This window comes from Sinocyclocheilus anshuiensis, unplaced genomic scaffold, assembly GCF_001515605.1.
Source record: "Sinocyclocheilus anshuiensis isolate Anshui unplaced genomic scaffold, SAMN03320099.WGS_v1.1 scaffold676, whole genome shotgun sequence".
In the NCBI taxonomy this organism is placed as follows: Eukaryota; Metazoa; Chordata; class Actinopteri; order Cypriniformes; family Cyprinidae; genus Sinocyclocheilus; species Sinocyclocheilus anshuiensis.
The window spans coordinates 1,656,605-1,669,617 of record NW_015558579.1 but is presented as its reverse complement, the minus strand read 5'-3'; the positions used below and the strand labels follow the sequence as shown (position 1 = coordinate 1,669,617).

The 13,013-nt window shown below is 36.2% G+C and overlaps 1 protein-coding gene across 3 annotated transcripts in view; it reads right to left on the bottom strand.

Moving 5' to 3' along the window:
• Positions 1-13,013, bottom strand: part of LOC107679789 (metastasis-associated protein MTA1-like) — a 59,624-nt gene that overhangs the window by 13,406 nt on the left and 33,205 nt on the right. The window contains exons 4-8 of one of the 3 annotated variants that reach the window (XM_016475451.1): positions 5,815-5,941; positions 3,586-3,649; positions 2,973-3,090; positions 652-754; positions 315-414 (exon numbers count right to left, since the gene is read on the bottom strand). In XM_016475451.1, coding sequence (XP_016330937.1) covers positions 315-414; positions 652-754; positions 2,973-3,090; positions 3,586-3,649; positions 5,815-5,941 — 512 coding nt within the window. The remainder of the gene's footprint in view (positions 1-314; positions 415-651; positions 755-2,972; positions 3,091-3,585; positions 3,650-5,814; positions 5,942-13,013) is intronic. The other 2 variants (XM_016475452.1, XM_016475450.1) reach the window with 2 other exon arrangements.

Below are 13,013 nucleotides of genomic sequence, written 5' to 3'. Positions count from 1 at the left end.
TTGAAAATATTTACATGTATATACATTTATATTCTTATATTTTATATTATATATAAATATATTTAATATATACACATAACATATTTTTCTTAAATATATGAATGCATGTGTTTGTATAGGGCTGGGCAATATAGCTAAAGAATTTATCAACGATATAATGTTTCATATCGTTCTTATCCAAAAAGTTGAGTTGGTTTTTTTTTTCTGTAAATGTCTGCCATTAATTAGTATGAACCTGCTGAGCTTAACTAAAGTGTGAAGTCTTCCAGCAGCGTGTGGCGTGTGCGAGTGTGAGAATGTGAGATGTGCCGTACCAGTGTGATGTCTCTGGAGGCTGCCGCAGCGCTCATGTGCAGACTGGGCTGCCGAACTGAACTGCTGCAGTCTAGAGCCCGCGCAAACGTACCCACAGACCTGCAGGGGAGGGGCGTTGGGGAAGTTTGAGAAAGAGAGGGAAAAAAATGAGAGAGTGAGAGCGAGCAAAATATGCCGTTTGAAATAACAGGGTATAGAGTGGCTAAAAAAAAAAAGATATTATTTGAGAGGCATCTTCAGAATTTCACAGCTGAGGTTTTTGTTGTTTATTGTCTTTAAAACGCAATGTTCTGTTCACTAAAAAACAGCAAATTTGTTCACGCTGCAGAATCTTACCGAGCCACGACGAGGAACTGGTCGATCTGTTTCTCGTTGAGGGGGTTGCTGGGATCCCACACTTTCTCCTCCAGCTTTTCCAGCTCCCGACCATCATCCTCTCCTGACAAACCAACACCCACAGATCACATTCACTACAGGACACTGCTTTGAAATGAGACTTTTGTTTCACTTTCTTCCTGAAGCCATCTTTCATCTAATGTGAACTTAATTTAGTTCTTACAATTAGTATAAGCAGCATTACTGGGCAACCAATATAATGACCAGGATGTTTAATTGATAGTTTTCACGTGACGTCACAGCCTTATAGGAACGCCCACCTGGAGGGCAAAACGAAGCTTTGCTCCACTGACCACCAGTTATTTTTACGCAGATTGCATTAAGTAGTAATGTAGTAAAACGCAGATATTAAAAGGCGAAATTCAGTAAACACCTTATTGATGATGTATATTTTGTACAGGCATGCAGATGCCACCTGGAGGGCAAAACCAAGCTTTGCTCCACTGACCGACTGACCGTTATTTTTACGCAGATTGCATTAAGTAGTAATGTAGTAAAACGCAGATATTAAAAGGCGAAATTCAGTAAACACCTTATTGATGATGTATATTTTGTACAGGCATGCAGATGAACCCAGAATATAAACACAATGTGCAAAGTTTCACATTAAATGGTTTCCCATAGAAAACCATTATAAGGAAAACATTGAACCATTAGCGGATTGCGTTCATATTCCGGCCTCATCTGCTTGCTTATGTAAACTATGCATCATTAATATGGTGATTACTGAATTTGATCTTTTAATATTACTGCTTTAAATAGATTAAGGCACTTTAAGTGTTTTTACAACGTTTTGTCGCACTGTTTAATGATTGAAATATTGCCGCGGGTGCTTAATATGGAATGCAAATGGCCAAAACTTGCATTTTGTTCACATACCTTTGTTTTATTCTTTTGAGAGGTGATCTAAATATTTGTGGCTGTGAAACAGATGGAAAATTAACAGGCTTTTGCTACAGTTCTATGGATGTTTTGCCCTCCAAGTCATCAAGCCGGTCACGTGACTGAAAGCTATGAATTGGGTTCTATCTGGCATTTTGAGATGATTCCCATTGGGCATTAAAGTCTTGCGATCATCTTTTTTTCTCTATTGTGACATACAGTACTACAGTATATCAGAGTGAAGCAGCCTCTTGAATGAGGAAAAAAACAAAACCTAGGGCGGGACTTGATTTTGTCCATCATTAAAGGAATAGTTCAACCAAAAATGAAAATTGTGTCATAATTTTCTCACTCTCATGTCGTTCCAAACCTGTATAAGTTTCTTTCTTATGTTAAACACAAAAGAAAATACTGGTCCCCATCAACTTCCATAGTAGGAAAGAAATACTATTAAGTCAGTGGGGACCATCAACAGTTTGATTTACCAGCATTCTTCAAAATATCTTTTTATGTTCAACATAAGAAAGAAACAATTTTTATCTATCTGTAATTGATTGTGGTGATTCATGCTCAAACTGTTGCTTTGAGTTGGATCTTTTCAGTGGATCAGTTGATTCAGTTCACACAAACTGCTCTAAATGATTTGCGAGCAAATTAAACCGATCTGAGTTGTGTTTTCTACAAAGCAATGGGTGGCAATGGTTTCTATTATCTACTTATTTTTATGATGCTTTTGGGAAAACAAGTTTGGTTTCTCAATGGTCTGAATAATTTGTAAAGTTGAAAGCTCCGGTTCCTATTCAATGTAACTGAACAGTTATCAGCAACCAGTATATTTAAAAAAAGAAAATGTCTGTGTCCCATGAAATGTTTTTTTTTATCATTTAAAACAAATCCTTAAAAACCACTAGTACACTAGTCTGTATTAAGAATTCCAGTAATGTTTGCTATAAAATATACATTACCAATCAAAAATATTGAATAATCAAGCTTTTAAAGCTTTTTTTTTTAAAAGACGTCTCTTATGCTCAACAATTTGACTAAAATAAAGTAATATTGTAATAAAAAAAATAAGAGTTTCTACTTACATATATTTCAAAACAATTTATTTCTGTGATGCCAAAGCTGAATTTTCAGTGTCACATGATCCTTCAGAAATCATTTTAATATGATGATTTGCTACTCAAGAAACATTATGTATTATTTTCAATGTTGAAAACACTTGTTGTGCCGTTTAAAATTTTTGTTAAATGTTAATATGATGAGTGATGAAGAGAAATACAAGATGAGAAAACAGCTGGTGAATATGTGGTGTGTCTCATCTGAAGAGCTCAGAGCTTTGACCATGTCTAACTCAATAAGGCGAAGAGACATCTTACCCTCTTTCAGGAGGTCAGTGATGTCAGCCTGGTACTTATTTCCCACTCTGATCTCTCCTTTATCAGCCAGCAGAGTCTTCTGCTGAGGGTCGTATACCAGAGAGTAGAAAAAGGCATCCTGCAAAACCAAGAGACACCTTGATTAAGACCAAAAACATACTGCATTAAAGTACACAATTGCTAAGCTTAATTTTGTGCATCGTTGCATCAAAGACAAGAACGCACATCAAGTACAGCACGCTTGTAATGCGGTGAACAAGCTTATGTGTAAAGTATGTTCCTGGCCTTTAATATAAACACAGACAGATGAACCGGCGAAGACCAGTGTTTGAGATATTAGAGGACCGGCTTGACGCTTTGTAGAGTCTCCAGTCTCCTCATTACTAAATATGAGGAGGAACATACTGGGTCAACACACTGAATTATTCATTTGGATCGGGACTCAAACTAGCTCTCATACACGCAAGCGCACACACTCACACACACACGTCAGATAAACATGTCCCTCTTGCAGACATACTGTGAATGGAGATACGGAGAGTGAAAAGCAAATGCATGCAAACAAAAGCATTTGCACATGCGTAGAAACACCTCGGCATGCTGTGACACTCACCTCTCTGTCTAAATAGGATTTGAGGGCTTCAGTCTCATTCAGAAGTGTAACGCAGCATTTCCCCCTAAAAAACAACATAACACACAGTTTTAGTGGTGGACTGAATCACATATGCCATTAAATAGATCTGAATTGCTTCACATAGTTTACTCACAGTACTGACAGAATTTGCTGTTTGTTTTTACAGTCTGTCATTTGTTATTTCATTACATTTAAAAATGTATCACACAATTTAGAATGTTAAAACTTCAATCAAAACAATGGTGTTTTCTTTTTTAAAAGTACACCTCTCAAAGGTCATAATATGTATAAAAAGTATAAATAAAAAAACAAACCTGGTCCCCAAGATATAAGAACCGATGCTTAGAATTTCTTAGAAGTGAATCATTTAAAATTTTATTTGTACTTTATTTGATTAAGTTTGCATGAATTAATACTCCTGACAGATCCCAGAGCTAAAACAGACCTAGAAAACATCAAACCAACAAAGTTACACGAGACATTAAAGCTGGCGTATATATGAAAATTGTACATCCTGACCTCTTTCCAGTATATCAATTGTAGCAAAAGGGCCAAAAATAGCATTTTAAAAATGTTTTAGTGGTGGACTGAATCACATATGCCATTAAATAGATCTGAATTGCTTCACATAGTTTACTCACAGTACTGACAGAATTTGCTGTTTGTTTTTACAGTCTGTCATTTGTTATTTCATTACATTTAAAAATGTATCACACAATTTAGAATGTTAAAACTTCAATCAAAACAATGGTGTTTTCTTTTTTAAAAGTACACCTCTCAAAGGTCATAATATGTATAAAAAGTATAAATAAAAAAACAAACCTGGTCCCCAAGATATAAGAACCGATGCTTAGAATTTCTTAGAAGTGAATCATTTAAAATTTTATTTGTACTTTATTTGATTAAGTTTGCATGAATTAATACTCCTGACAGATCCCAGAGCTAAAACAGACCTAGAAAACATCAAACCAACAAAGTTACACAAGACATTAAAGCTGGCGTATATATGAAAATTGTACATCCTGACCTCTTTCCAGTATATCAATTGTAGCAAAAGGGCCAAAAATACCATTTTAAAAATGTTACACTGCAAACATCTTTTTCTTATTCAATATATCTAAATATCCTTAAAACAAGATCAATTTACATCATCAGTAAAATGACAGAAGCTGTCAAGTCTTGTTCTAAGGGAAAGCAGAGAAAATTTAGTTACGTTTATAAATAAAACTTGTTTTTCCTTTTGAATTAAGTTTATTTTTCTAACAAGCTGGCTTGATATCGTCTGATATTTTTTTTTCAGTGTATCTTGTTTTAAGTATAATTCAATATTTTCCTCAAAAACAAAGCAAAATGCTGAATAAGAAATGTTTTTTGGCAGTGTACCCAAAGTCCTCACGTGAGATTTGAGCAAATCCTGAATTTGAACTTATTAATTAACTCTGTTGTTGTGTTTAATGCCAGTTACATTTTAATAACGTTTAAGGACTATTAGCTCTATTTTTAAATAAACAGGTTTCCATACATAATCCTTGTGCATGTTTTTGGGTCACTGCAAATGAGTAAAACAGAAGGAAAATTCGAATCACTTGATGAATCGCTTCAACCCCTGAGAGAGTCGATGCTGGCCGTCCACCTTCCATCACCAAACAACAGTGAAGAACCCGTTCATCCACAAAGGTCAAGCTCACTCCACCCTTGAGTCAGACTTTCTCCACCAACTCAAAAGAAGATTTACATGAGTCAGACGTGACCTGGCCAGCACCTCAGGTTTGTAAGTAGGACACGAGCGGATGTGGTGGTTTAAAGGGCAGCCTTATGCTGAATGGCCGCTTTCCTGAGAACATCGATTTCATAGCAACTTCCAAAATAAAAGTGGGCATGATCCTCATTAAATGGTTCTATTCACATGTATAGATGACTTGACGAAAAATACAAGCCCTTGAGCAAAAACGAGATTGACTCAAACTTCAATTGCTCTCCGCTGAATTTGTAGCGATGAGAGAGCAGTGAGAAAGAACGAGAGGTTAATACTCTCCTGTGCTGGGGATTCCATTAGGCCAGAACATGAAAAAGACTGAAGGGAGCCGGTATGTGCATGAGATGTGTGACTCACGCAGACGCTAATGAGAGCGAGGCCAGTCGGCTGCTAGAGAGAACACCGCAGAATGAAGCGTATCCTCAATATCGACAAAGCTTTTTGTAGGTTACCTGATGTGTGTCGCGGGCAGAGACTCCAGCTGTCTGGAGAGGAAGAGCTCTCTGTGTCTCAGCTGATGCTTCTGTTTCTCTGGGAGATCCAACATTTCGGGGTTCTCCATCTCCTCTTCTATTTCTCCTAAAAGTCAAAGGGAAAAGATAAACAACCTTCATTTGTCCACCCTTATTAATATTATTACATATGTGATGCTGCATGCTGATGCTAATTGCCTCATTCTGACAGTTATATAGGAACCAAAATGTTTTTTAGTATTAAAATAGTAAGCGTTTTTAATATTAGCCATTTATTGGTTACTGGCCATAACATTAAAAATTATAAATGGCATCGAAGCCAAAGTTCTCTTGACTCCCTTCTACTGGAACATTATCGTTTTTTAGGTTTCAAAATGAACTCGCACAATATTTACTCCATTTTTTACCTTTCATACTATTTAAAGGTGCAGTATGTAATATTGACAGCAAATGGTTGAAATTAGTACTATGGTTCAAATCCAAAATACTGAAGAGAGCTGTTTCTCCCGCTTCCACACGTGGGTTCCCAGATTGAGGACACGCAACAGGAATGAGCACAATTGACAACGGAAGATGACAGTGATTTGATTTAGCCACGTTTTAATGTGCTTCTGGTCATAGAGCTTTTTAGATGGATGCCAAGGTTCTTTAGGTCGGGTAGAATTTGTGATCGCTGTGTTTTTCACCAACTGGCAACCCAGGGTGTCGAAATATAGTAGTCAACATTTGAAGTGGATCAAAAAAGTTCATCAAAGTTGTCCTAAGACAAGAACACATTTTGGTTTTAGATTTTAGGACAACTTTGATGAAAGGTTTTGATCCACTTCAAATGTTGACTAGTGTATTACTGGGTAAATTGGCAGTGGGTGGAATCACACAGACCGAAACAAAAACAGGCATTCCAACACTGAACACACATTTACATTTCAAAGTAGAATAACTGGCTGTTAGGATTTTTTTTTTTTTTTTCAGAGAAATAAGTATGTGAACCTATGATATCTTCACCTTTTAGTAGTAAAAAAATTTTAAAAAAAAACCATGTCAGTCGATCACTACAGAACACTATATTTATTGCTATATTGCAAAAAAATAAATTTTTGACCACTGCACTTGTGTCTTTTGTATTCTAAAAATGTGGTGCTCAAGTTAAAAGTTTTTAAGTTTTTCAACTTTTAAAAAACGTGCTTTGAGACCTTTTTTTCCCTCATATCTTTGCCCTGCGTCTTACCATTTTAAACACAACAATGCCTTCTGTGAGAACGACCCCTAAGGCTATCACAATTACTATTGATCATACTCAAGTTCATAGATTAGAACTTAACTACAAGTATTGCACTTCTGTGCATAACTCACACCGCACTGTTTGTCACAGTCATGAACGAAACCCCACAACACAAGGCTTGTTGAGGAGAAAAACCCATGTAAACTACATTGAAGGAGGAACCATATCAGTCATATCTAGGGATCAAAATATCTTAGGCCCCTTTACATCTGGAATGGTGCTTTCTTGGATCACAATCACATCTCGCTTGATCGCATTTAATGGCAGATATAAATACATAGCAAGCTAGCAACACACTAAAATCCACTTAGTAATCACAGCAATAGACTTTTTTCCAAAAAGAAAAAAAATGTAAAGTGTTTTATGGAGTTATTTGTGAGTTCTGATCTAGGACAGTGGTTCGCTAATCTATCCCTCACAGCATCATTTTGATCCACTTAATTCAAATTCAATGTGGTGTCTTTTGATTAATATACATGTACCTACCTATCCTTTTCTATTCACAGCAACTTACAACAAACAAGTGAAACCTTGGGGCATTTAATCCTATAGAGCCTAATGTATCTGATTTGATATGCAAAGGTCTCTAAATTAACAACATGATAAAACCTTCGCTGAAAAACCTGTTGTACACAACCGGTTTTTGTCATATATATCAATCATACTATATCATATTATATGGGCCACAAAAGCCTTATGAATTTAATATGATACTAAATAAAACCATGTATGCAATTATTTTGTTTATTTTTTTGTATAAAATCTTAAAAATAAATAAAATATATAATATATAAAATAAATTTAATAAATACATATATTCTGATTATTTAATTTCATATGTCTGGCTTCACAGGGTTAAACCTACATCATTTCCACAAGCACTACAAAGACCCAAATCAGGAAATCACACCATCTTCACAGGACTGAAAAGTTCAAAGTGAGGTGCGGATAAGTTTGTGATGGCCATACATCCAACCTAAAACCACATCTTCAAGCAGAGACTAATCAAACACTGTGTACAAACGTGAAAATGACTGCAAACAACCAAAAGAGAGCAAGACGACACAGACGCCTTTTCTTAATTGGGTTTACGCAAACACATTATCACCCTTCTCTTAAAAAGATTACTGGGGATGTACAGAGAAAGAAGACGTCTCTCTTGACAAACCCCACATATATGTGCTGTATGGAGGCAGAGTGCGGCGGAGAATGATAAGTGGGAGAGAGTCGGGAGGGAGGGAGAGAAACCAGCGAGCGTGCTCCAATTCATTTGGAGTTTCATTAGCGAAAGAGAGAGAGAGACAGATGGAGAAACATGAAGATGGAAGGAAAGGCAGCAGAACAAAATGATTCAAGGGATTTTCAAATGAAAAAAAATAAAGACTTTTGTGTTATTGATTTCACACGATTGTGTGAAATCAATAAGTATTCCCTCCTCTTCCTCACCCGCTACTACATTCAGCACACATGTATGCCATTGCTTTCTACCTGTCACAAGCTATCCGGTTTTATCTTGTTATGAAGAAATCTGAAACTACGGTGGTCACTTTACAATCAATAACCGTTCTATTACAGCTGTGCGTGGAGTATCGACAACCCCTGCTGAGATGAGGTAGAGATGGAGCCTGAAACAAAGAGAGTGAATGGGATAAGATGCCGCGAAAAATAGAGAACAAGCGAGAGAGGAACAGCCCTGTGGCTACGAGCAGCCTGCCGCGTCCTTGAGAGCCGTCAAGAAGAGAGGAGCTGAACTCAGTAAACTCCGCTTGTAGTTCTGAGAAAGAGAGAGAAAAAAGCCAATCATCTGCACCCTGCCTATACTCAACAAATTACCTCTCCATTTCACCTGTCTTAACCAATTATCAATTATTGATGAATGAATCGCCTTACCAGGTGGAGGGGAAGAAAAGAAGAGGAGGTCGAGCGGAGAATCCAAAACCATTTTTACTCACGCTTATATTTTCAAAAAGCGTTTGGTTCAGTTAACGGTAACCGAATGTCTGCATTCGTCTGTTGATCATAAAACTATGGAAGCTTAAATGAGACTAAATTTGTTGGGTTCGAATTAGAGCTTAAAGAGCACTAAAAACCAGATTTACACATTTTCTGTACAAAATGGTAATGCTTTTCCATGCAAAACTAGGGTGTTGTGGGTGGGTGGTTGTTGACGGTTGCTTTCTGGTCCAAGTCGAAAGAGTCCACCCTCACATGTCTATGATATTCTGGTCTCTAGATATGACTCTCTGTAAATCTATGAGATTTTTTAATGGTTTTATCATGTGCCAGATTTATTTATTTTTTTTGTATATCCAAAAAGTAATAGCTCTCTTTTCAACACTTAAAAATAAAGGTGCTTAAAAGGCTCTTCACAGCGATGTCATAGAAGAACCATTTTTGGTTCCACAGAGAACCATTCAGTCAAAGGCTCTTTAAAGAACCATCTCTTTCTTACCTTTTTATAATCTGAAGAACTTTCTTTCGCCACAAAGAACCTTTTGTGAAACAGAAAAGTTCTGCAGATGTTAGAGGTTCTTTATGGAACCATTTAGACAAAAAAAAAAGGTTATTCTATGGCATTGTGAAGCACCTTTATTTTTAAGAGTGAACAAACCAAACGATTCATCCATCTCCAAAACTGAGGTAGGGTTGGGAATCTAGAAATCCTGTTCTGCTTCATTTACAAAAAATACTGGGTTTTCTGGACATTGTTAATGATTCTGTTAATTGTTTTTCAACGTTTGGATTCTTGCACTAATGTAGACAGAACTCTGTACTAAAACACTCTGACAGTGTTTTCTGCACCACTATTCAACGGTGGCACTGCAGCACTACTTAATCTGCCACCATAGCAAAATAAATTTTAACAAGATATGTGAAGTTGCAGTCTGAAGTGAATCTGATGAAAGATGAGATGGAGGACATTCTATTTTAAAGTTATCGCTGCTGGGGGCACAGAAACACACAATAATAAGTGAAAACTTATTTCACTTAAGTGAAAATTTTTGGGTCAACAAAAAAAAATTCATGCAACAGTTTGGATCAATCTTTTTGAGTTATGACAACCTCTAGTTAAATTACGTTCAACCAAAAATCTACACTGAGTTAGAGAAACTTAATTTGTAGAATAAACACAAATTAAGTCGATTATCCAGAAAGGTTGTTACTAATTTATAACAATTGAGTTGTGGCTCTGTAAGCAAGTAATCTTATCTATTTGAATTGAAATTAGCAGTTAGCATAGCACATGGTCAATGTAACTTATTTAGCATGTAAATTTAATGAACAAGTAAAATATTAGTTGTCACTGGCATTAGCGCATAGCTCATATGGTCAATGTAGTGTATACTCTCATGGAGCCACCCACAACCTAACCACAAGCTGTTAAATATAACAGCTTAGAACATAAAATGTATTTCCCCTTACTAAAAACACATAAAAAATATCTAATGTCAACATTTATTCTCACTATACGGTCCTCTAAAAAGCATGTGGGAACTAGAAATTCACTGCCAAATTTTCAAAGTTGTCAAAACCAAAACAAAACGCTTACTGCAACTTAGAAAGCAAAAATGTAAAGTTTCTTTTAAATTAAAAATTTCTTCCACAAGTGTATTTTATACACCGTATTGAGCTAATGTATTACATTAATGATCAACATTATTATGTCAACAGAGCATATCAAAATAATGTTTGTAAGGTTTAATTAAACTAATACATTTGAATTTTTAACTTGCAACCATGCATTTGTTTAAGGTGTAATAACAGGTGTGATAAAATGTAGCCTTACCAAAATATTATTGTTTATACGAACACACACAGTATATATACTTTTCTTTCAAATAAATATTGTTGTTTTAAACTTTCTATTCTATCCTGAAAAAAACAGTTTCTAAAAAAAATATTAGGTAGCACAACGGTTTTCAACATTGATAATAATATGAAATGTTTCTTTAGCAGCAAATCAGCATATTAGAATAATTTCTGAAGAATCATGTGACACTGGAGTGGAGACTGCTAAAAATTCAGCTTTGCTATCACAGCAATAAAAACTTGAAACTATATTAAAACAGAAAACAGTTATTTTAAATATTTCACAATATTATAGTTTTATTGTATTCTTGATCAAATAAATACAGCCATGGTGAGCATAAGAGACTTCTTTTAAAAACACTTAAAACATACAAAAACAATAATTAATGGCATCAGAATGATTAGAATCCTTATGACTCGCAGTCGCATCCTTAAAAAGTTTAAGCCCGTACAGATCTGTGTCATTTCTGGAGGTCCAGAAACTATTTTCATTAAACCCTCACATGCACACACACTAAATACAATAGGTACAGCCTCCATCACCACACTCTAAAGCCTCCATCCAAAAAGCTGTGGCCACAAATACACACATTTTCGCTTTGTATGTCACATAAACCCACACCACGCGCAAACTTTCTGTTGATAAGGACATGAGAGGATACGGAGATTAATTCCGGTGCCTTTTTCCGCCCGCTGTTTGTTTATTTTGCCCTTCCAATTCAGGAAGAAATGTAAAACACACAAACACAGCTCACTCTGACAGCCATGACTCAAAGCTGTTGCGCTCGGCACCGAGAGGTCGAGCAGAAAGCTCAAACAAGTGGAGCGGCTGAGACCGACGAGTGAGGTGATTCCAGTGAGTAGTTCACAGCAGGGCCAGGTCTCTCTCTCGGCACACATGGCGCCTCGCTGCCTCATGCTCTCAGGGCCCAGCGAGGCGGAGCCAGCATCACAGAGAGCAAAATATTTCATCTGTGAGTCACAGCACCCGCAAGCTACTGAGTCCAACGCTCAAGTCAAGTTTACACACCACAAGCTCTGCTGGGTTACATCAAGGGTCAAAGAGCACTAGAAAGTAGATTTCTACAACTTCCTTTCTACAGCAGGAAGTCGTGGCCTAATGGTTAGAGAGTCGGACTGGTAATCCAAAGGTTGCGAGTTCGAGTCTCCGGTCCGGCAGGAATTGTAGGTGTGGGGAGTGAATAACCAGCGCTCTCTCCCACCTTCAATACCACGACTGAGGTGCCCTTGAGCAAGGCACCGAACCCCCAACTGCTCCCCGGGCACCGCAGCATAAATGGCTGCCCACTGCTCCAGGTGTGTGTTCACTGCTGTGTGTGTGCACTTAGGATGGGTTAAATGCAGAGCACTAATTCCTAGTATGGGTAACCATACTTGGCCACATGTCACTTCACACACAATTTCTGGAGAAAGCCAGAGTTTTACTTGCCCATGCAGAACGCAGAAAATAAATAAAGAAAGAAATAAGAAAATAAAATGAATGAAAATAGAAAAGAAAAATAAAGAAAAAAGAAAATACATTATAATAAAAATAAAATAAAAAAATAGAGAACAAATACAAATAAAAAGAGAACTAAAATAAAGATAATAATAAAAAGAACAAACAATTTGCCAAAAAAAAATTTAATATAGATAAAAGAGATAAATTAATAAATGCATGGATAAAAGAAAGAAAAAAGGATAAATGAATGAATGAAAGAAAGAGAACAGAAGTAAAGAAAAATATCAGAAAAATAACTAGAAAAGACAAAAAGAATAAATACAGAAGGAAGGAAAGGAGAAGGAAGGAAGGAAGATTACTAAAAATAAAAATAGATAAAAAGGAAAGAAAAGAAAACAAAAATGAAGGAAGGAAGGACAAGAAAAAAAAACAAAGAAAATAATTTGGGACAGATGTAAAGAGAAAAAAAACAAAGAGAACAAATAAATTACACACACACACACACACACACACATACAAATATACATATACATATATATACACACACAAATATCATGATGAAGTGTCTAGTAAAAATCAAGCACTAGAGGGCAGTGTCATTGCTCAGTTTAATGAAGAACTAAG